This window comes from Heloderma suspectum, chromosome 3 (assembly GCF_057233095.1).
Source record: "Heloderma suspectum isolate Gila_16-S chromosome 3, 16-S_ref, whole genome shotgun sequence".
In the NCBI taxonomy this organism is placed as follows: domain Eukaryota; kingdom Metazoa; phylum Chordata; class Lepidosauria; order Squamata; family Helodermatidae; genus Heloderma; species Heloderma suspectum.
The window spans coordinates 49,491,577-49,505,943 of record NC_139460.1 but is presented as its reverse complement, the minus strand read 5'-3'; the positions used below and the strand labels follow the sequence as shown (position 1 = coordinate 49,505,943).

The 14,367-nt window shown below is 42.9% G+C and overlaps 1 protein-coding gene across 1 annotated transcript; it reads left to right on the top strand.

Moving 5' to 3' along the window:
- The first annotated feature begins 8,384 nt into the window (after window positions 1-8,384).
- On the top strand, window positions 8,385-13,900 carry LOC146349647 (lymphotactin-like). The gene is made up of 3 exons (XM_084841681.1): window positions 8,385-8,520; window positions 11,081-11,198; window positions 12,687-13,900. Exons 1-3 carry the CDS (start codon window positions 8,451-8,453, stop codon window positions 12,823-12,825), a joined length of 327 nt encoding a protein of 108 aa, XP_084697807.1. The 5' UTR covers window positions 8,385-8,450; the 3' UTR covers window positions 12,826-13,900.
- The last annotated feature ends 467 nt before the right edge of the window (window positions 13,901-14,367 follow it).

Below are 14,367 nucleotides of genomic sequence, written 5' to 3'. Positions count from 1 at the left end.
CCAAGAGTTTCTGAAGGCAAAGAAGTGGGATGTTCTTCACTGGCCAAGTCAGTCACCTGATCTCAACCCAATAGAGCCTGCTTTTCACTTACTGAAGACCAGACTGAAGGCAGAAAGACCCACAAACAAGCAGCAGCTGAAAGCAGCTGCAGTAAAGGCCTGGCAAAGCATCTCGAGGGAGGAAACTCAGCATTTGGTCATGTAAATGGGTTCCAGACTTCAGGCAGTCATTGACTGCAGAGGATTTTCATCCTGGACTGCAAGGAGGTCAAATCAGTCCATCCTAAAGGAAATCAACCCTGACTGCTCATTGGAAGGACAGAGACTGAAGCTGAAGCTCAAATATTTTGGCCACCTAAGGCGAAGAGAAAAGTCACTGGAAAAGACCCTGATGCTGGGAAAGATTGAAGGCAAAAGGAGAAGGGGACGGCAGAGGATGAGATGGCTAGATAGCATCACCGATGCCATGAATATGGACTTGAGCACACTCCGGGAGAGAGCGCAGGACAGGAAGGCCTGGTGTGCTATGGTCCATGGGGTCACGAAGAGTCGGACACGACTGAACGACTGAACAACAACAACAACGTTAAAGATGATCCTTAAGTTTGAAATGATGTTGATTTGTTCCATTACTTCTGAGCCACCAACGATGGGGTGTGTGTGTATGCCACTGGCTGTACTTCCTGAATGGTTTGTGCCCCACTTTTGTCAAACCCCTTGAATTACAGCTGAAAGTCCTGACTTCGCTCCCATCTGGGTGTGTTTCCTTTCAACTTTGATGTGGTGGTGTACAGAGGCCAACTGCCAAAACAGGTATCCTTGTTCCAATATTTCTGGCCCTGACTGTAGAATCTTGCAGCTGGAAGGGAGTATCAGATTCCTCTGACCCACTCCCCTCTGGGAAAGCAGTCAGTCTGGCTGTCACCCTCATTATATTCCAAAGCTTGAGTAGGCTCTTAATCAGCCTCCTCCCAATCTGAATCTGAGGCCACAGGGCCTGGAGCAGGGAGCAGCATGACAGGAGTTGCTATGGATTAAAGCATTTTAGAAGCCCTTCATTCTTATTCCATTCTATGAACAACACAATTGGTAACTTGTGAAGCAGCACAAATCTCAAAGTGGCACACCCAAGATCAAGGAATGAATCTGTGCAGTACTGTGTCATGACCCTCTACTATCGGCTGAGGACACTAAAGAGAAGGGAATCCGGCTGCAGGAATTACCACCAGAATGAGCCCCATAAGACACCACTCTGTCAGAAACCCCCACCTGTGGAGAATCCCAGGAGCCAGTCTAACCACCATTGACATAGCCGGAGGAGGTGGCTTTGCTCTCCTCTGAGCACTCCGTAGCAGAGCTGAAGGCTCCCCAGCTCCACTGGAGACAGTGCCTGAAGGACTGAGAAAGCATCTATGACTCCCTTAGTGAGATTGGACCTAAAAGCTCTGATCTCCCTGTGACATCTTTGAAACTTCTCTTGGCTCCAGACCTTTGAGGGAGCAACATCATAATCTGTTGTTCTTGGACGCCTGTATCTAGCCTGAATTCTTCCCAGCTCTACTCGGAGCTGTCTGTGGTTCTGCTTCCTGCTTGCACTCTTGTTTTGCTTCCCCACTCCTAGGTGCAGACTCCACCAAGAACACAATACACTGGCATTTCCAGACATGGATTTTGTACATTAATCAAACCCCAACATCAGAAATAAAAATCAGACATGATGAGGAAGTTACAACCCTGGCAAGTTGCATGTGTTGATTAGAAATTCATGTGTGCACCCTCCTCCTCCTCCTCCTCCTCCTCATTTCCTCCCCCCCCCCCGCATCAAGTGTTGCTCTGAGCACTTAATCAGGAAATCCTGGACTAAGGTCATAAATGTATCAAATGCTTATGCAGCACAGAAGGCTGAAAAGTAATATCAAGCTGTCTCTTAACCCAAACACAGAGACAGGGGCAGCTGCGGGTCTGAGGGGCTCCTCAGTATAGTGGCCTATGATGGGCACTGCCCTACCCCAGAGGGCTCTAGTAGCAGTGGACATCAGTACCAGCACTCTGGACCAGCAACAGGTGCCAGAAATAGCCCTGGCAGTCGCCTGAGGAAGCTTCATGTTAATGATGGGCCTGCACAGAAACAAAAAAATTGCATTAAATTACAAGGTTTGCTAATAAAAACTAGGGCTGTGCAGGGACCCCTGGATCTACCTCAGAAGCCACTTCACAGCTTCTCAGGCAGGCGCAATTTGGTTTGGGCTGAATAGGGGGCAGACCAGCTTCAGCCTCCTTACCTGGGCCCCCAGGATGCATGCCAGGGAGGAGGAGTCTCAGCTGCCGCTGCTGCCCCTGTCGCTGCCGCCACCGGCTCCTGGGCCCTTGGGACACATGCTGGCAGCTGTCTTCCTGTTCCAAGGAGTTGCCATTTTAAGAATGGCAGCTCCCTGTATTTCCGGAAATAGATCCTGCGCCATTTTTGAAATGGCGACTCCCTGGAAGAAGATGGCTGCCGGTGCGCGTCCTGTGGGTCCAGGTAATGAGATGGGGGCTGGGTGGCAGTGACGCAGCTAGGCTTCTGGATCGCTCTGAAGTGCTGCCAAAGTGCTTCAGAGGGACCCAGCTGACTTCGTGCTGCTTTGTGCCCCCTCTGCCTCACCTCAGAAGTGGCCTGAAGTGCTCTGCTTTGGCTCAGAACGTGGGCTTTGGGCCAAAGCAGTGCACAGCCCTCATAAAAACAGAGCATAACTCTATAAGAAGACACTAGGGTTAGTTGTAAAACTTAGAGTTCATAAATGAGAAGCCAAATACGCTGAAGCTCGTTTAGATTGTCTCTCTCTAAAAAAAAACCATACTGAGTTCTGTTGAAGCATTTTCGTGCAGACATACAGTACTGTGCAAAACTCCTAGGCCACCACCAGCTTTGTTGTTTTAGCAAAGTTTTAATGACCATCCATAATTATTTTTCAGTCTCTGTATTAAGATACAAACAGAAAATACAGGAAATATGTACAGGCAAAAGTCAGTATTCAGTGTGACCTCCCTTGGCTCTAAGCACATCTTGAACTCTTTTGGGGAGACTATCCTGAAGTTCTCTGAAGTAATTTTCTGGTATATTATACCAGGCTTCTTTCAGCACTTCCCAGAGTTCTTTAGATGTAGGTTGTCTTTTATTTATTTCTCTGTCCAGATGATCCCATCCTGCCTCTATAATATTCAGGTCTGGACTCTGTGGAGGCCAGTCCATGACTGTCAGTGTTTTATCAGCTGTTTTCCTCGCTAAATATGATTTCACCGCATTAGCAGTGTGCTTGGGATCGTTATCATGCTGAAAAATGAAACCATTCCCAATCAGGCGCTTTCCAGAAGGAATGGCATGATGAATTAAAACCTGTCTGTACTTTTCAGCATTCATGATCCCATCAATATGGACAAGACTGCCAACACCACTGGCAGAAATGCAGCCCCAAACCAGGACAGACCCTCCACCATGTTTTACTGAAGTCTGCAAGCACTTATTCATCCATCTCTCTCCAACTCTTCTTCTCACATATTGTCTACGATTGGACCCAAACATTTCAAACTTGGATTCATCACTCCATAATACTCTTTTCCACTGATCCTCATTCCAATATTTGTGAGCTTTAGCATATCTTAGCCTTTTCACCCTGTTCCCCTTCTGCAAAAGTGGTTTCTTGGCTGCTACCCTTCCACGAAGACCATTCCTGGCCAGGCGCCTGCTGTTACTCTAGTGTAAGGAGACGTCACACTAAATACTTGCCACTTTAGCCTATAGAAGCAGTTTGTTCTGATTTTTTCTCTATTGTTGAATACTGCATCCAAATTTCCTGTATTTTCTGGTTGTATTCTAATGAAAAGACTGAGAAATAATTATATATGGTCATTATACCATTGCTAAAACAACAAATCTAATGGTGGCCTAAGACTTTTGCACAGTACTGTATGAGTTACTGTTAAACTGGAATGTAGCTAGGATCATCAGTGAAACCAGGGTGCTGATTAGAATTCTGGGTTCAGTGAAAAGTTATACCCAAAACACAGAGAAAATGTCAAAACACAGGTATTGACAAGTCATTGACTATCAGTTCTCCAGAATCACTAATGGGAAAATTATGCTATTTTTGTCATTTCCTCTGGGGATTCTGGGACTGGTAGTTCCCATTCCATCCCTGTTGAGAGATGTTGTTCTACCAGGGCCTGCTCTTCAGTACCTCAATCTTCTCCTGCCTTCCCTGCCCCAGATAAATATGAATGGCCTGTAGGGCAACTGCTGATATGGCTAGTGATGCCCCATGTTTCCGCATTGCTTGCCTTTTATTTCTTGGTTGCATGGCCATTAGACATCTCACTGGGCTGTTCATTCCCTCATAGAGCTTTGCCTTTTAACACAAAATAAAAGAAACTACTACAAGCACAAGTACATTTTAAAAAATAATGTATTTGTTGACTGGTTTTGGTCCCCTTCCCACTAAAGTGCAATTGCACTAGTAAAAGAATAAAACTGGAAAAAATGAATGAGCAAATTTTTATTTTATATATATAAAATAAATATTTACAATATTGATATACTGCTCCACATCAAAGATTGCAGAGTGGTGAACAACAAGATAGAAGAATAAAACACCATATTAAAACTATCAAAACATTTAAAAAGAAACAGATTCCAAATTTAATAAACCGCGGCTGATACCTCAAGGAAGGCCTCTCAAAATAACAGTGTCTTCAGGAGGTGCTGAAAGCAACACAACGTTAGCGCCTGCCTGACCTCCGAAGGCAGGGAGTTCCACAGGAAGGGGCCACCACACTGAAGGATCTTTTCCTGGTGGACTCCAGCCAGGCTATCGTTGGTAGGACTCTTCTGCTTGCAAAGAGGAAATGAACCATTAAAGAGCCAGTGGTTGCCAGAGAACAGGAAACAGCTAAGTAAAAAGGTGATTTCAAACAAGGGAACTTTGTTAATATAATGTCTGAGTAGGAATGGATGAATGTGTACATTTTCAGTTTCTCTCAGCTTCTAATTTTTCTAATCTCAAGTTTGGTTCCTCTCAAACTTCGAGAATTTTTCCAGTCTTAAATTCATCTAAGGATGGCCAAATCTGTCAGTTTTAATTTCTCCCACCTTAATGTTTTTTTAATCCCAAGTGCTTTCTCTCCTGAACATGAAGAACTTTGCAATTTTTTGTCAATTCTTATAAAACAAACTACCTGAAGTAAAATTCTCACCTATCTGCACTAGCCAAATTCAAGAGCTACAGCTATTCCCATCATGGAGAGGACCAAGATGTAGCTGCCTGCCATGCAGCTGTCAATGAGGAGCCAGAAAAAAAGAGGAGACAATCCTAATTCAGCACTAACATGGCTGGATACAGAGGGATCCAAAGCCAGACTTCTAAAGGCTACGCATTCAAAGCACTCTGCCCAGATGGACGAATCTGTCCATTTGAGTTTCTTCCATGTTTGAATGTTTAAAATCTCAAGTTTTTTTTGTCCTGAATATTGAGAAGTTTTGTGAATTTTGTCATATCAAAACCAAACTGAAACAAAATTCTCTCCCATCCCTAGTTTCATTGTACACATTTCATTGTGCACATTTTTGTGCACATTCCTCCTAATGCATACATGTCTCCTAATCCATACATTTATGTATGTAAATGTGCCTTATACACATTTTTGCAAGCAATTTTCCTAATATAATGCATGTTATTTTCACTAATATACACATTTTTGTGTGCAGTTTCCCCTAACGTACACACTTTTGTATACATTTTTGAATGGAATATTCCATCGCAACATTTGGAAAAGTGCGAATTTTGAAGGATAACTGAATGTTGGTTCGCATATTATTTGAAAGTGTGAAATCAGGTTAAGTTCACATTAAAATGATAACCAAATGAATTTCTCCCCTATCTCTACTTCTGAGTAAACATACTAAAGATCTTCATCATAGAGATGGGTGAAGTGGGCTTTTAAAATGGAAAATGTAGTGCTTTATTCTGTGCTGTTCAGAACTGCAATTTTAATTTCATTTCCAGCTAGTTGTGTCATGCCTAAGTTTTACTAGTGTAGAATGAATCTGAGCACATTTTAAATTCAATGGGATGATGGGAATAAAGCTGTGGGCAAGGAGCACTGATTCTCTGAAGCTCCATCCTTAGCAGCATGTGAATTGGCCAAGCTGAGATGTTTTGGGCCTTTACTAAAGCTATTTCTACAGCCCTAATTAGCAATTAGTGAAATGAATGCAGAATGACAAGGCAGTAATTTGAAAAAGAGTGGCTTGCAGTCCTTTAACACCAGTGCCATGGTTTCACTAATGTACAATGCAAGAAAAATGGTAGAAGGAAAAGTGACAAGTTGCAAAGGAGGACAGAGCTCCTGTACCTTTAATCATTGGATAGATGAAGCTGCCTATCCCCTCAGTGAGCTGCCATTTTGCATAAAAATGGCTGCTCAGGGATTTCCAGATATGCAATGTTGCATAAATGGTGGCCATAAAGAGGCCATTTACTTAACATTACAGGTGTAAATGGACCATTCACGACTGGGTCTGGGGAGTGGCGGCAGCTCGGTGAATGGGGTCCAGGAGGCCAACCTGGGGGGAGTCCATTGGACTCCACCCCCTTCTTGGACTCCCACAACATCCCTAATTTTCTATAACTCTATGAATCTGCATAGAGAAGGGAGAGAAGGGAAGGAGGCTCACTATCAGCTCCACTGAGAAGCCAGCTCCATCAGGCACCTCCCTCCATCAACTCTCACCTCTCAGCAGCAGCCATTCCATCAGGCTACAGGAGAGAGGGACAGGGAGAGAGAGGCAGGAGGAAGCAGAGCCACTACATCAGTTGTGCTGGGACACCAGCAACCTTGGGCTTTCCCTCTCCTTGAACTGTTTTTATTCCAGTTAGTTGTTATACAAACTTACTAACAAAACAACTCCTACTGTCTGAGTTTGCTTTTTTCCTCCTCCCTCCAAATTCCTTTTTCCTCTGTGCCATGTCTTTTAGACTGGTCACCCTTCCAGAAAATGTGGTGGTGGGTTATGTATTCCCACAATACCCTTCCTTCAAGGACTTAGGGCAGTAGCTATGAGGTAATCCCATTTAATCTTTACAATAACCTTGTGTGGTTGGTTGGTTGGTTGGTAGGTAGGTAGGTAGGTTGGGGGATAAATTTGGTTTATGTTTGAATGAGCACTACACTCTCCCACACGACACACTACAGCAGGGGATATGTGGTGATGAAAAGTCTGTGATGGGCATTTGCTTTCATCATGGGAGATGACATAGGAGTACTGTAACATAGCTGTAGTGTCTATGACTAATTATTAACAGGTCTAAGTGCAATCCTAAACTCTCTGATGTGAGCTCCAGTGTCAGAGCCTCTGATTTTTCCTGCTGTTGCTGGCAGGATGGAAATGAGCAGGGAGCCTTTCTCTCCTGCTGCTGCTTCCTCATGAAGGGAGAAATTCACTCCTGTTGCAAACAGGGAGGGAGGAAATTAATTTAGACCAGCTCCAGGGCTGGTTCAGATGCGTTGGGCATGTGTTTGGAGGCAGGGTGTGTGTGGATCCTATGGAGGGCTGTGGATTTGTGCCCACAGCACACCCCCAACATGCCTCCCCCCCAAGGTTGGAGTCCAGACTTTGGGGGAGAAAATGGATGCCATGGTAGCTGGGAGGGAATGGGTTGGAACATATGTGGTTGGATCTCCCCTTCCAAGGGTGGACTTCTCTCTCTCTCTCTCTCTCTCTCTCTGCCCTCAGAGGAAGAAATCCATCATATCCATTTACACCCCTCCAGGGACCACAGGATTGCTCTCCCAGTGTGTTAGATGTAGAAGACATTGAGTATATAGATATTTTTCACTGCATATTTTACAGGTAAATGAAGGTTTTTACTGGAATAATTCACTGGAAGTTCTGAAGGAGAGATTGGCTGGAGTGATGTCTTTGCTTTACTAAGAGCAAAGGTGAGGGGGTTTGAATGCATGATCTTTGAAGTCCCCCTCGGGCCCTCTGTTAATATCACCTGGATTTCTGAGCTGTGTTTTCTTTTCTCACTGATTTGTGTGGTGCATTGCAGCTCCACATTCTTGCAGCTTAGAGATGAAACCATAGACACACTACTGGTTTCCACTGTGGAGAAAGAACTTTCTTTTCTGCCTAAAATAAAACTGACTTGTGAAGTGCTTAAAAGAGGTAACCACATTGTGGCAGGAAAAAGCTGCCGATGAGGGGCTAGCACACTGATGGGGGATTTTTTTTCCTCTATCACCTTTAAAAGAGAATTGAATGGGTGGGTTTTTCTCAGAGTTTCCACCTCTCATCCTCACCATTACACCGCTCACACAGGAAGTGTCCAGGAAGTGTCCAGTGGGCTATAAAAGGCTGGCGAAGGGAGCCCTGAATTATTTCTCCTCCCAGCACCCTAAGGAAAGGATCAAATATGAAACTCTATGTGGCAGCCATCCTGGCCATTTGCTTTCTTGAGAACTTCAAGGTGTGCATTGTCAGAGGTATGGTGTTGTTGTTGTTTCCTCCAATTCAACAGTAGTATTTGAATTGCTATTCCTACTTCAGGATTAAATCTGTACTTCACATCAGCGGGGTCTGAACTTCTCCCCAGATGCAAGAACTTCTTCTATGGATGACTCTAGAGTATAATGGTGGGAGGAAAACTAACGTGTGATTTTGAGTGATTTTACCATGAGTGATTTTGTTGCACTCCTAAAGCATAGGAATATGTGAACCTGTCCAACAGAAGTTCTTATTATCCAGATTGGTGTTGTGGTTATTAGCTATACAACCTTCTTAAAATGTGCAAATGTACAATATTGGAGTGGGAGATCCCTCATGTGCAAACAAAAGGGATTCTGGGCACTGCTAGTACTGAACGAGATACCCTGATGTGGGTAGGACTTGCTTATCTGCATCGTAATATAGGTGCAAATGTACCCTTCCAGACTGGCTGTCTACAGTGCATCGCTATTCTATCTGTTTCCACATGTGCAGCTCCTTGAATGTGTAGAAAAAGTTGTGCCAATCCACAAAGGATTCCTTGATATGCAAGAGGATATCAAGTGGATTTCTGGAGAAGGCAGAGTAGTGGGCCTCCATTTCTTTTCCATGGTTGGATCCAAAGATTGCCTTCTTCTAACACAAGAAGTCTTGGTCTAACTACTTCCATTGGAGGAAGAACACCTTTGGATTCAAGCCCATGGGGCAACTTTCCTCAACCTGATGCCCTCCAGAAGTTTTGATATGCAACTCATATAATCCCTGACCATTGGCAATGTTGACAGGGGCTCAAGGCAGTTGTAGACTTGTAGTCCAAAACATCTGAAGGACACTAGGTTGGGAAAAAGCTGCTATAGGGTGATGCATGCATGGAAGAGCTATTGGTGTGACTGTAGCAGTACTAGTGCATACAAAAGAGGACTGCTGTCTTGGAAATTACTTTTTGATCCTCACAATCCTGCGAGTGATGTGTTTTGATCTTGGCCTTTGTGGTTCCTTCTGACAATGGTATTTGTAGATTGTGTGGAAAGGACTTCCATTTTTATCAGACCTCAGATATGCAGACTTTAATTGTGTGAAACATTTCTAGGGCAAACTATAATGGATCGTTTCATTTGAAAGAGTCATAAACTACCACCTCCCCAGAACTTGAGAAGTCCAGTATTTTATCTTTAGCATTGCACTCTCACTAGCTCCAATCCAATGCCAACACTGATTTCCCATCCATTTCCTAAGGGAACTTGAGCTCACGCACACATGCATGTGTGTGTGTGTGTGGGGGGGGGCAGCCTTTCTGAGTGGGGCATAGCCCTGGTGTCTTTGGCACTTTCAAAGGAAACCACAGAGATATCCACTGCAATGTTGAGGAGGGAGGATGGCCAGTCTGAAAAGACCTAAATTAATCATAAATCACTCTGAGCACCTGATTGGTGGGAAATACAGCTGAGTGCTATAAATATGCATTAAAATTAAGCAAAATGTTCCTGACATGGTATGGCATGACCAGTGGAGGGTGTGGATGGTCCTCATGGCTGACACCAATACCAGCAAGGCCAGGCAGCTCTTTGGGGGCCATGGACATTCGAAGGGCCTTCTGAGTTTTTGTTGCACATACATAGTAGACTTTTGGGGCATCCTTCAGATGCAGCCTTCAGATGCAGCCTTCAGGCATGGGGCAGCCACTTTTCTGTGATGCACTCCCACGTGGCTGGGTCTGATTGAAAGGATGGAGGTGGATCGAAAGGATGGAGATCAAGAGAGAAGCAAGGCAGGCAGGGGTGAGCAAAACTTGCCCCCTCCCAAGAGTTGATCAGTGCAATTTGTTTTTTTTCCTGAAATGGCTACTCATGTGCAGCTGCTGCTGCCACATTGGAGGAGGAACTGAACACATGTGCACCTGGTCTGCACATGTCCTGGCAGTTCCCCTTCCAGTTAGGGATTCACACACAGAAGCCATTTTCTTTGCACCTAAGACCCCAGATGCATAGAACTAATTGTGAGAGCTAGGAAATGTCATATCCCTATAGCAGAAGTGTGGCTTTGAGGAAAAATGCCTGGATCCTCCCTGCACCCAAGGAATAACCACTGTGATTGATTTTAATGTAAACTAAATAACTGGAAAGAGCTTCAGGGATGAGATCCGCTTGTACATACTACTTTAACAGCCACAAAAACTCTTTAGCAGTGAAAGCTGTTATTGGGTGTCTTCACACAGCACATAGTTAGGCTATGGAATTTGCTACCACAAAGTGTAATGATGGTCACCAACTTGGATGGCTTTAAAAGGAGATTAGACAAATTCCTGGAGGAGAAGGCTATCAATGGCTACTAGTCCTGATGGCTATATGCTAGCTCCAGTATCAGAGGCAGCATGACTCTCAGTTGCTGGGGAACGTGGGCAGGAAGGGTGCTATTACACTCATGTTCTTCTTGTAGCTTTTCTGTAGGCATCTGGTTGGCCAGTAAGTGCTGGACTACATAGTCCTTTGGTCTCATTCAGCAGGGCTCTTCTTAGGTCCTTAATAACAGTTGGTCTTATTTTTTTTTATCTCTTTTAAGGAACCTTTGGGTCTCAAACTCTGGCACTAAGCTCCTGTGTAGATTTGCATCCAACAGAAATAAACGTTCGAAGAATTGCTGATTATGAAACACAAACCAGACCAGTAAAAGCTGTGATGTGAGTATCTAATCTTCAACTGTAAATTAGCCTACATATCTGTAAAACAAATGCTTCATCCCACCAGAAAAAATGAAAGGAGATAATAGAGTTCACATTGGAAGGTGTGCAAGCAAGTGGGTGTGTGGTAGAGAACTCCCAATTCTGCCCAGGTAAATGATTGCCCAATAATGTAGAGCCCTATAGCTTTCTTGGATGAGATGGCTAGATAGCATCACCGATGCAATGAATATGAACCTGAGCACGCTGTGGGAGAGAGCGCAGGACAGGAAGGCCTGGCGTGCTATGGTCCATGGGGTCACGGAGAGTCGGACACGACTGAATGACTGAACAACAACAACAAAATAGCTTTCTTGGTATAGACTGAGACCTCTTCACTAACCCCTGCCCTTATTGAGTAGTGCAAAATGAGGGAGGATGGATGAATGATAGGAAAGGTCTGGTCAATGTGGAAGGAGAAAACAGGATATACTGAGATTGCTAAGCCCATTTCAGTTAGATTCCAAAATGGGTTTTAAAAATATCCAGAAATCAGACCCACAATTGGTTTACCAAAGTCCAGATTCCAATGGCAACTCTGGTGCTTTAGCTATTGCAATGCAATAGCTCCTTGTAATGAAGCAGCTATGGTATTGTTCACACATTCATAGACAACACTCGATAACTTATCTTCGATTACCTCTCTCTTGATGACTCATGGCTAAACATTTTTTTAAAAACATTTAATATAAATTGCCCTGGGAACATGACTGAAGTGCAATATAAAATACTTAGAATAAACAAAAAACATGTGAACTTCTTCCATTGACAAAAAAAGAGAAGCCCCTGTGGGTTGGATCCATGACTAACTTAAGTCCCATTGTTTACAACGGGTCTACTCTAAGTGTGACTAAACCTGGATCCAACTTATTTTGGCTGATGATAACAAAAAGTCTGTCAGTGGTGGTTGTCTCATACATGTAGTTCATCATGGGATGTCACAGCCACTGAGTGGTGAACATGCACATGTGAACTCCCCCAGAAGCAGAGGTCAGAATTGTACTGCCAGTGTCACAGTATAGGATTCTCAAATCGAAGATCTATTAGTGACGGCATGTGCAATGAAGTTATAGATTCCAGCCTTCCCCAACCTGGTCCCCTCTGGGTATGTTGGACTGCAACTCCCATAATTAGCAGTCAGCATGGCTAGTGTAGTACTATGTACACTCTGCAGTACTAATTTCATGTTTCATTTGATAACCATCTGATTGACCAAACAGAGGAGCATATTAGAAATTAACTCTAGTTTTCACATGTACCAGCTAACTTAAAATGAATGTGACACCACTTATGGTGAGAAGCATTCATCATTTCAGCTTCCAATACATTCATGACATACATTACAATATATTTGTCAACATATTTCATATTTCTTCACAGAAATATGAACCACAAAACTTATTTGATTTAAAGAAGATAAACTTAGCAAAGCTTTTTATTCTTTTGTAGATTCATCACCAAAAATGGTGTCAAAGTCTGTGTGCCACATGATCTTCCATGGGTGAAGAAAACCGTCAACAAGCTGAACCAAAAGAAGGCTAAAAAACAAAGAAGAATTACATCTAGACCTAAGGCTGTGACCAGCTAAACTATCAAGTCATCAGTAGCCTCTCATAACATTCGCTAATTGTTGACTGGAAATAAAGTTTCCGAACCAATGTAGTTTCACTGGAATCTATTTATCCACTAAGGCACAGGAGATTGGGCTATGGCCATTTAGTGCCACCTTTTGTCTTAATTACTGGGGTTGCATCCAATGTTAGTCTAACATGTTCCATTCATTTCAATGGGTCTAGCCTAAGTAGGACTAATGTTGGATACAATCCTTTAGGTTTTCTTTATTTATATGTATTATAGGAAGCCAGGTCTTTCAATATTTTTAAATTGTAGCTGTGTTATGTGCCTTGGGAGTATTTATTAAGAGTTCCCCTTTACACACTATCATAGTGTTATTGTTATATCTCTGGTTTACAGAGTCCTTCAAAGAGATGATTTCAATGTGTTCTGTTATTGTAGATAACTTATTGTTCCACTGTTACAGTTGGTTTAATGCTTCCTGTGTTTAAGAAAGCAGTCATGAATATACAAACATAACCTTGAGAGTTCTGTTTGGTGGGGTGGAAAGAAACCCTAGAAATCACAACAATGGGTACCTGGACATCTAGAATGAGACACCTGTATTTCAAAGTCATGATTGTTCCATCTATTCATTGTTTGGTACAAGACAACTAGGAAAGTCTCATGGATGTATAATACTGTATCTTACTGCCATGCATTTTTCTTCTTAATTGTGTATTTTTCACTTCCTTAATGTTTTGGGGGTGTTTACGTTAGGATTATCTTCAGTTTAAAAAAACACACAATTTAAAATTTATTAACTTCTTATCAACTGGCCCATTTGCCAATTCAAGTAAATGTTACAGTAATTCAATACAGATGACAAAGTGAGGATATTTAAAGAAGACAGCAGGTTCCTTTTGATTAAAAAGGATGACTTAAAAATAATGCATTGTTTTGAAGATCTAAATGGCTGAATGAGGAAACATATTTATATTATTTCAAAGAGATTCATGTGAATTTAGTTTTTAATCCAGCAGTTGGTGTTACAATACGTACAATCAAATTACTTTTACTATGCATTTAATAAATCTATTATTTCACTTGTCCTTAGAACCGTATTTTATATCCTGAGCAGAATCCACGGGGAAATTCTCCTGCACATGCCTCACTGAAATTTATGTGAGCTTCTATGGCCACTATACCTTGTCACTGTTTGGACTGTTTATTGCGTGACTAGCTAAAGGACTGTTGTCGGGAGAGCAGAGGGGAAAAACAGAGGGCAGTTCCACTCCTTTCTGAGACTACAGAGTAGGGTGGCCACTTATGCATTGCCACAAAAGAGGACACCAAATTGCATAACAGTTGCATCTGCAAATGTAGATGTATAGGTGCAAATTTGGAAATAATAATAACTATAACTATAATTTAAATAGAAATACAATACATTTCACCATAGTGGAAAAGACTGACCAGGTGATCTCTGTGCCTGCTCTCCAGGTGTTAACTGTGGATGGGTAACTTCAAGGCTCCTGCTCTCCTTCCTTATTGGACATGCACAAGTAGCTGTGAA